General features: G+C 38.7%; 1 protein-coding gene across 1 annotated transcript; it reads right to left on the reverse strand.

The window, feature by feature from the left end:
* Positions 1 to 3,026: 3,026 nt before the first annotated feature.
* On the reverse strand, positions 3,027 to 6,199 carry LOC149397978 (EIN3-binding F-box protein 1-like). Its single transcript, XM_089615093.1, has 2 exons — positions 5,968 to 6,199; positions 3,027 to 5,592 (listed from the first exon to the last, which is right to left on the reverse strand). Exons 1-2 carry the CDS (start codon positions 5,990 to 5,992, stop codon positions 3,770 to 3,772), a joined length of 1,848 nt encoding a protein of 615 aa, XP_089471219.1. The 5' UTR covers positions 5,993 to 6,199; the 3' UTR covers positions 3,027 to 3,769.
* Between the last annotated feature and the right edge of the window lie 4,427 nt (positions 6,200 to 10,626).

Below are 10,626 nucleotides of genomic sequence, written 5' to 3' on the forward strand. Positions count from 1 at the left end.
CAGAACCTTCTTACCATCTGATTTTCAAGAATGATATCCACATACGCATCAACAACCTTAGCGTACTCATCAAAGCTATTGTATTGAGAAATGGCCTGACTTTTTTGACAAGAAACATGAAGCATAGTCGAGAATTAGTAAATAACATTACCTGTACAGAAAGATAGGGTTTTTTCCATATTGAAATATAGAGGAATTAGGATACTCGATCAGAAGCAACATAAAGCACACAACGTACTGGGTAAGGATAACTAATGGAATTTTATGGAAAAGAAAACTACTGTTTCAAAGTCAAATCACGTCTATAATTTTATCCACCACCTGTCTGATGGATTTTGTTTTAGATTTATTCTCATCAAGTCTGAATCCAAGTAACCTGTAATTCATGCACTTTCCCGGGCAAAATGAGGAATATCATATTCAGATAAGTATGAAGTGGTATTTTATTTTAATTTCTCAAAAATCTATCTAATGAAAAGCGATTGAGCACACGAACATAAACATGGCTGGAAGCATAAGGAATACAAAACATACCTGACTAAAGGAATTGTCCTTATTTCACTCAATGAGAAGAAGAGTTTCCACCGCATGTGAGCCTCTCCGATGCTTCATCAGAGAGTCCCGAAATGTCCATATAGATATTTCCATTATCATCATCCAAAGCTCTCAATGGATCAAAGAACTTGTCATTTCTTTGGTCTATAGCAACAATCTACAATTTTATAACTATGTTCGGTTAAAAATCCAAAATTTCTGCAATGCCAAAAATTTCTATTTTGTAGTCACTTCGTATCACATAATTGCACCAATTTATGCAAACCAAGTTTCTACTAAATTATTATAAAAGTGAGTATTGAAAATTCATAGATATGCATGTATGAAAATTCTATTTTTGTATTTTTTTATTAAATTTCCATCCATAAATAATTTATTCATAACTAAATAATTTCGTTCTTTTTGGTGAAGCGGCTATATAGCCAAATAGAACTTATGCTTTTGTAAAATAGTCATAGTTTGTCAACTATAAGCAAACTAGTCAACTTAATCTAGGTTGGATTAAATTTAATCCAAACGAACTATAAAGACAGAATGTAAGGTTTATGATGACTGGATTAAAATTAATCGAGGCAGGATTAAATTTAATGACAATCTGGAAATCCAACAGATCTGAAGCAGAACCGAAACGAGGATCTAAAGCAGAACCGAAACATCTCATTCTTCGGCGACGCGATTCTTGCGTCCTCGATGCTCGCGATGTTCCCGATCGCTCCAACGGCGGCGGCGGAACCGAATCGCCTTCAGGGCGCGCAACCGGCAGCGGTGGCTCTACACCAACGGCGGGGGCGGGGCCTACTGGAGCCACGTGGCGTTCCAGCACCCGGCGAGCTTCGACACGCTGGCGATGGACCCGGCGACGAAGCGCGAGATTGTGGAGGACCTCGAGGCGTTCGGCGGGGCGGAGGAGTTCTACAGCCGCACGGGGCGGGCGTGGAATCGCGGGTACCCTAAGTCTGATTCAATCCTGGATTAAAGTTTTTGAGAGATGGCTATTTTACCAAACAAATGAAACTATGACTATTTTGCAAAAGCAATAGTTTGGGATTGGTTAGTTCATACTAAAAATCGTTTCTTTAATTTACTTTTCAATATATCCATGCAATATCCGGCGATGATGACAATTCAAACCTAACTTTGAATGCTGACGTAAAATAATACGGAGATTTAAATAAATAAATAAATAACACTTGATATGCAAATTGCAAAAAAAATATATGTATAAATGCTGAGAGATGAAATTAGGACGACAAAGGCATGTGATAACGCGGAATATGGAATGTTTAAGACCAAACAAGTCAAGTGGTTTCAATTCAACAAATAGCCCAAAACCATTTCTAGTTACTAAATATAATTCAAGAGCACTTTTTTTCCCATCTCAATCATCTCCTAACCGACCAATACATGTGTTTTCTATGTGCCAATACTGTCAAGTGTCAACCATTGCTTAATAGAAATGAAAAGAAAAAAAAATATAAATAAAATCACCTTATTGTTAGGAAAAATATATTCAAAGTAATTGTATGAAAGGTGTTTCACATTGGTGAAAATTCACCTGAACACATTCTGTTTGGCTCCTCATTTAATTGGAGTGACAATCTTCTATAACTCAATTAATATTGATACGTAATATATGAACTTGATTTTTTTTTTTTTTTGGCCCTCCATCAATCGGAATTAGGGATTAAATTGGGTCCTGATGTTCTTACGTAATATTATGGCTATTATAGGTCAATCGAAATTTACTATATGTCCTTAGTTTAATAATTCATTTTTAGATACAATATTTAATGACAGTTAACATTTAAAGGTAATTGGACCTCTACCCACACATCATCGCGCATTCGAATCATAACTGAGACCAAAAAAAAAAAAAAAAATCTTTGAGGAGATGAAGTACCCTAATTAGACTACAAGTTAATAATTACTTTACTTCATTGACGAATTCTAAAATTTGATGGTATTTTTCCTTGATAAAATTTAAATTATATATTTTTAAAAGAAACTGGGATTTGAAAATTCGTAGGTAAAATATAATTAAATTGATATATATCAAGTTCTCATTAACATATCTAGATAATATAACGATCACACTAAATCGCACCCAATGACGTCATTTCTCATACTACATAGCGCTGGAGTCATGGTTATATTTATTGTCAATGTGTCATGTCTCGTTACTTTTTTTCCTCACCATACATGCATGTGACAATAGCCATTAATAAATTTAATAATGAATTACGCCGAGTCAGCATAACATGCATTGTTATTGGCTTTGATTAAGGTGGTAGACCCAACCCGAACGGTCATTACTTCAAATGTTTTAAATAACCAAATTCTAATATAATTTTAATGTATCACCAATTAATGCTTTTGGACTCTACTGATATTTTCCTTGGCTTGGTTTAAAGTGACTTGGAATACAAGCCTTATTGATCTCTGCATATCATTTAAAAAGGGGGAAAAAAAGGTACAGAGTAAATAACATACTTCATTACTATTAAAAGGGGTTGCAAAGTACAGATTCAGAAGAAGGTGATTCCTTCAAAACTATAGGACTAAGATGGTGAAAAAAAAGGGTAAAAAACACCCCAAAAACAGGGTTGTCATGGCAAAACTGAGATACATGCCATTTACCACCATCAAAGCCTAAGTAATTCTGAAGAAGACAACTAACTTGAGAAACTGAACAAAGCAAAACACCTAAAAGCTTAAAAAAAAAAAAAAAAAAAAAAAACTCAGATAAGACACTCTTGACTCTACTACTACAACATGAACTGATTCAAACAAACATATAGAGAACGAAAGCTTGATCAGACACACCAAACAGAGACATGTGCAAAAGAAACTAAAAAAACGACGATGATGGGGAAAGATCGAGAGAGAGAGAGAGAGCCTTGAACCGCGATGACTCGGTGACTGTATTCAAGGGTAAACCATGGCCATGAAAGAGACGAGCCTCCCTGTGAAAAAACTTTGAACAGGCTTATTCAAAAGCCTGCAAAAATAGGGAGATAAAAACGGTGATGGTGTATCGGCCAAAGTTCACCCGGAAAACAACCAAGCCTTTTTTCCGGGAAGGACCACAGCCCCGAATGGGCAAAAACTAAAACACTTTTAACTCTATGAGCTAATAAAAAACTTTCTTTTTTTTGGGTTTTTTTTTTTTTTTTGCTTTTTTTGGGTTTTTTTTTTTTTTTTTTTTTTTTTGGGTTCAGAACAAGATGTCGCATCGCCACAAGCTCTCGACGAGCATCTCGACGGTGCTGACGTGGATCGCGTTGCAGTGTTGGAGGTTCAACCCGATAAGGGTCTTTCCGAGTTTCTCCAGAGCCGCCGCGCTCTTGTTGGACACCTCAGAGCAGCCCGAGAGAGACAGGACTTGGAGGTTGATCCGGCCCGAGGACGAGAGTGCCGAGATTCCTGCGTCGGTTACGGAACACTTTGAGAGGTCGAGATCGCCGAGCGAGAAGCAGTCTCCGGCGACGGCTCTCAGGCTCGCGTCGGTGATTTTCCGGCAACCGTCGAGGTTTAGAGACTCGAGGGTCGACCCGTGGAGTTTGACCAGAGACACGACCGCCTCATCGGTCAAGTTCAGGCATCCGGTGAGGTTCACGCTGACTAGGCATCCGGTGAGGCTCAGAAGCGAGAGAATTCCAGCGTCGGTGATTCCGTAGAGACCGCTCAGGTCGACGTTTTGAAGGTTAGGGCACATTTTTCCGACCGCGGCCAAGCTTCCGTTTCCGAATCCCGGGCAGCTCCGGACCGAGAGAGACCGGAGAGACTGGCACGGAATCTCCGGGACGGAATCTCCGGCGGTTACGTCCTTCACGCCCAAGCACTTCACCAGAGTAAGAGACTTCAGCTTCGCCGGGCAGCTCGTGAGAGCTCCGACGATACCCGTCTGGGTGATCCTGTGGCACTCCTCGATCTGGAGACTCTCGAGCGACCCGGCGGCGCCTCCGGCGAAGCCTGCGAGCCCTTCGTCGGAGACGAAAGAGCACTTTCGGAGGCACACCTGCTTCAAGCTCGCCGACGACCCTTTTCCGATGGCTTCGAGGCTAAGATCCGTCACTCCTCTGCACGAGGAGATCGTCAAAGAGACGAGCTTTTGTAGGCCCCGAGCGTTCCCCATGACCCAGAAACCCTTCTCGCTCGCGTTCGGGAGCCCCGAGAGAGTCAGGCTCGTGACCGCCTTCCCGTAGTGTCCGATCACCGCGATCGAGAAATCCGTGATGTTCAGGCTCTGGAGCTTCACCTTTGAGAGCGACTTGGCCGAGGAAACGAGGCTCGAGACCCCGTGGTCCCCGACGAGAGGGCAGTCCCGGATCGACAGCGACTGAAGGTTGGAGCAGAATCTCCCAACGGCTTGAAGCCCTTCGTTCCCGATCCTCGAGCACGACTCGAGGCTCAGAGCCGTCAGATTCGGGCAGCTCTCGGCGATCGCGATCAAGCCCTTGTTGGAGATCGAAGGGCAGTGAGCGAGGTCGAGCCTCTCCAAGAGAGGACACCCTCTCGCGATCTCGATTACGCCCTCGTCCCCGACGGAGGGCACGTTCCACAGTGAGAGAGACTTGAGCGAAGGGCATCCGCGGGAAATCGCCGAGAGGCCGAGATCGGTGACCCCGTTCCCGTTCCCTCGGATCGAGAGCTTTCCGAGCCCACCCCGGCCGCCGGTGCCGACCGAGATCGCGGCCAATCGGACATCCGTGGCCTTCTTTCCCTCGAGCGCCCTCGTGAGGCAACCCTCCTCGGGTTCCCCGGCCTCGGAGGGCATTTCGGTCCTTTTGATGCCGCTCATGAGCACGAGCCACCGCTTCGAGACGCAAGCGCTCGAGATCCGGTCGCGGCCGTCGCTGACCCGCCGGAGAATCTCGAAGAGGCACTCGTCAGGGAGGACGTCCACGGACGGGCTCTGGGCCCGCTCGAAGAAGCTTCCGTCGAAGGCGAACGGGCCTGGGCTGATCCGGGCCCGCTTTCTAGCCGGGCAGTACAAATCCACATGAGAAGAGATGGAATACAATCCACCATCTTCACCTGAATACATACATACAAATATCACTATTAGCTCACACATATAAAAACTCTTCTTTTTCTTTCATATTTAAAAAAAAAAAGTAACAATAATTAATCCTAAATTTGAGCTCGAGTCTGAAAATCCTTGATATCAGTCTACTTCGATGGAAACGAAACCCTAATTCTCCATAGATCTATCCCAAATTTGAAACAAACCTAATCTCGGCAACACACACACTATAAATTTCTAAATTTTTCACCTATAACAGCCTGTTCTAATCAGAATCATACGATCATCTCAAAGAGGACACTGATTGAGCAAAACCTATGAGAATCAACATCTATAAAGCATGAATTGAAGTATTTTTATTCTCTTTCTCTGAAAGTGAAACTCACCACCGTAGTTGACGAGAGTAGGCATGAGCGAATTGCGAGTGAAACGGAAAGAAACGGCAATCTTTGAGCAAGAGAAAAATCGACGAACGTTGATGCGATGATGAAGATGAGAATCCAGAGAGAGCAAAAGAGCATTTGTGAAAGAGAACCCCAACAAGCAGGGCAAAAAAATTACTTGGATGATGAGTTTTTGGAGAATGTTTTGGGTTGTGATGTGGTTTTTATATGAGTATGATTTATTGTGTTTTGGGAAATGGAAAAAATAAAAATAAAAAAGTGTCGTTTTCAGATACAATTTTTTGGTACATGCATTGTATACATCCCCAAAACCATATTATTATTCTCTCTCTCTCTCTCTCTCTCTCTCTCTCTCTCTCTACACAAACCACACAAGTCCAAGTTCAACCACCACCTAAGCAAGAGGGAAAAATATATTATTAAAAAAAAAACAGAAACCGGGGGTTTTGATTTTCCTTTTTTATTTATTTAAGGGTGATCAATTTTAAAATGGCTATATTAGATTTAGACCCACAAAAGAAAAGGAAAGAAAATAAAAGGAAATTGCCTTGTTGATGGTTTTGCTTTTGTGTGCATGAACTTGTTGTGTATATGAGACTGTAAGTGCATGATATGGATATGGTACATACACTTGACCTACCATTTTTTGTTTCTATGGGAATTTTTTGTAAAAAATTATTTATCATGTTCCTCTTTGGGGGGGGATTATGATGTGATTGTATTTTTATTGTAAATCAAAATGTTGATTTCTATGATCACAATTCATACTCCTATTCTTATCACAAAATTAGTTTTGAATGGTTATTTGAGATTCCGTTGACATATTAATTTTAATGATTTTCTTTTTCTTAGCGATATACATTAAGTTTCTTACGCCTATTGCGGTTGTATAAAATATATTATTTAAAAGACATAAAGAAGCATACAAAATTTTGTTATATGTGTCACTCATTGAAAACAATCTTCACCTTTAAAATAATTTTTGGTAATTACTTCTAGTAGCTATTTTTTGTGTTTTATCGTAAAAAATAACGAGCTAAAAATTTATATTGTAAAAACAACATTTTTTAAGTTGTAAACCGTTTATTTTTTCCTAGGTGTTTTCAAATTTTTTTAAAAAAAATTGTTTAATTTTTTGGCCTATTTAACTGTACTTACACTTTACAATTTTCAAAAAAATTGTTTACTGCTTGAAAAAAATTATTTCTGAAATGATATAAAATAGCCGTTATATAAAAAATATTACACCCTAAAACCGTTATTTTCATATTTTTCCCTTTAAATTTTTCCATTCTCATTAACTAGATACTCTGCTTCATTTACCACAAAAATTTTCCTAAAATTGTATTTTTTTTTTTTTGGATAACTTTGACGTGACAATAGATTCATGCACGGAAATGATGTATTAGCGACGTAGGGTTAACTTATCTCGAGTCAATAAGTCCTTTAAGATTAGCCAAATTGATGAATTCGTGGCAAATTGAAAATTGAAGAATGAAGAATAATGAAAGCTATATCAACAAATTGGGTGAACTAGAGAGACAATGCCTAATTGGCTATAAGAAGCCTAATAATAAAATAATGACCTAAAATGGCTAATACTCAAATTGAATGTATATGTAAGAAAAGTTTTTGGTAGTGACTTTTTTTTAATCCTAAGATGGATCGGCCAGAAGGACCAAGTACATTGCTATGTTCAAGGAAGGTGATTCGCCTTATTAGATGTGGACTTATTCTTTTCTTTTTTGGATGGCTTTGGATGTGAACAAAAAGAACATGGGATTTGAAATTCAAGCTCAATGATTTACCTGCCTTTTTTTTCTGGAAATTTGCCTTCCTTTTACTAACCATAAATTAAGTAAAAATAAATAAATAAATTGCTTAATGCTTACGTAGAAATGGTAATTTGATATATTCTCCGCAATTGATGTATTTTTGTCTAGTTATTACTCTGCTTGTTTATATTACATTTACGTCTTTTTCTCTAAGCTATACTAAGTAGCTGCCACTAGAATGATTTATTAACGTTTTAGTAATGGAAAAAAAAGTGGTGATATTTTGGGTGGAGAAAATAACTGATTGGGATTATAAGATTTTAACACCATTGTAATTTGGACACGTATAATTTTTTTTTAAAGTACGCATGTCTAATCATGTTTTTTTTCTTCCTATTCCCTCGTTGATTCTTTTTAACAGGTCTAATCAGTCTGTAAGAGAATAAGTTATGAAACTAAAAATGGCATCATAAAGGATAAGGATTAGGGTTCACATTCACCAACAATAAATAATTTATAGAAAAATAAAATAAAGTAAAAATGATCATACGAATAAAAAAGAGGGAAAATAAAGTTAAAAATCTTGCTTTTTTTTGTATATATATGTTAAACGCTGTGGGGAACTTTTTTTTTTTTTTTTTTGAATAGTACGGATTTTCCATTAAAATTGGGTAAAAAACCCATCAATACAGGAGAATAACACCTTAGTACATGGATTACCAAGACCTAAGTCGAGGTGAATCTAACACTAACTTCCGGTAAAAGTACGATAAGTGCAAACTTCCGACAACGGGAAGAATTACAAGCACCAATAGAGCACACAAGAGGCTCGTTAAAAAACCCAAAGAATGGTGATGGAAAAATCCAACCAAACTTGGTCCGATAACCACGAATAGGGTGCCTCTTCAACCTGCATAGATAAAAACCTAACAGGAAATCCACTACGGGAGAAGGAACTACGGCTAATCCGAGTCCAACACAAAACAAAGCAAAACAAGAAAATGATAGGTCCATGCCAACATCAAAAGAACAAACTAAAAAACTAAAACTGAAACAAACTAAAAAAAGGCGAACACCCGCACCCAAGATCTGCAGCGAGCACGGCCGCGTCGCGAACGTCGACGAGCCACAGCTACCACTCTCCAACCAAAACAGTGTCGACGACGCGAGGCCGGGCCACATGAGAGAAAAGTAACACTCATCTAGTCTTTCTTTGACCTCACCGGGTAAAGATGTTAAGACCGGGATCGACGATGGGCGTCGATCTGAAAAGGTAACACCCTGTGAGGACGGAAGCCAAGACCGAGGATGGGCTTTGACGGAGCGCTTCATCGAGGAGCGTCGGAGATTAGCAGCCACGTCGGTGAGGAGTGATAGATCGGGGATGGCCGGGTCTGAGGGAGCGCCGAGGGTCGTCTGAGGCTGGTGCGACATCGAGCTCCACCACGCCACCTGAAAAGACCAACACCAACAGCAAAAAACCGAACGTCCAAGGGAAGAGACGGCACAACTCGGCGTTTAGGTAAACCGCCGGAGAAGGACCCCGCCGGATTTGCAGACCGGGGCGTGGGGAAGGAAAGCAGAAAAACAAAAGAAAAGAGAAGATGTAGCAAATCGGCTAGAGATTAAACAAGCCTCCCCCCAAGACTTAGCCTTGCCGCCGTTAAACGAGGGCGACGACCGTTGCCTGGAGGGAGTGGGCGGCGGCTGAGAAGAGATGGGTTTCTGAAACCCTAGTTTCGGAAAGGAGAGAGAGAAACTCTTTAGGAAATTATTTCATGGTTGAACTTGAATACGCTGTGGGGAACTAGAGGTGAGATTTACATTAAATTCTTTCATTTTTACAAAGAATTAGTAAACTAGCCATATTACACTTTTAAATTGTTATTTAATCAATCTTTGGTAAATATTTGATAAATAGGCAATCTTTATTACGGTTACAACTATTTACACTATTATTTACAACTATTATTTACACATTTATTACGGTTAGAACTATTTACACTATAATTTACAATTATTTACAACTGATTACAAAAATATTGGTTATTTACCAAATAATTTACTAAAATTTGGCTAAATAGCATACGATACATGTAACTATGATTATATATCTATTGGACTCTAATTTTTATTTTAGAAACACGCAAGCTTTTTCAAATGCAATACATAATAATAATACGTGTTGGCTCATATTTTTTTTAGGAATCTGGCATATTGTATATTTAATTTTTTTTACATTAAAATATTGTCCGAGCTATTTTAAAATTAAAAAAAAATTCAAATTAAAACAATATGCATGGGTCATATTATAGAGACGTAAGCATGAAATTGGACTTTTTTTTTAATATTTGAATAGTTAATCTATACTTTAATTGACTGTAGACATTTGGCTATTTTATACGGTTTCTTCTTAAAACACGGCTTAAGATTTATTATTTAAATTTAATTAAACATTAATTAACTAATTTTATAACAATAAATAAAACAATAGCAAGTAAATCAAAAATCTAAAAAGAACTATCACTTGTGACCGGACCTTGGAACTACTATCACTTTCTTCTCTGTTATTTGAGGTTTCTTCACGATTTTAATCTGGGTTTTGATTACTTGAGTTTAAATGTTCGGATTGATGCTTGATTTGGTGTTAGAATATCATGATCTATGGTCATTTCCTCTTCGGTTTGGTGATTTTGTCTTTTTTAATGCATGACTTAGAATTTGAATTGAATCATAAATATTAGGGGTTATTTGGAAATTAATGTCTTTATTCAAAATAGAATTGTTAAAGTTTTATGATTATTAAGTTTATAATAATCATCACTGCATCCACATGGACGGAGGTAGTATAGGCCTAAATTTCGAA

The sequence above is a fragment of the Urtica dioica genome, chromosome 5, assembly GCF_054948205.1.
Source record: "Urtica dioica subsp. dioica isolate 48M chromosome 5, U.dioica_male_clone48M_v1_H2, whole genome shotgun sequence".
Taxonomy (NCBI): domain Eukaryota; kingdom Viridiplantae; phylum Streptophyta; class Magnoliopsida; order Rosales; family Urticaceae; genus Urtica; species Urtica dioica.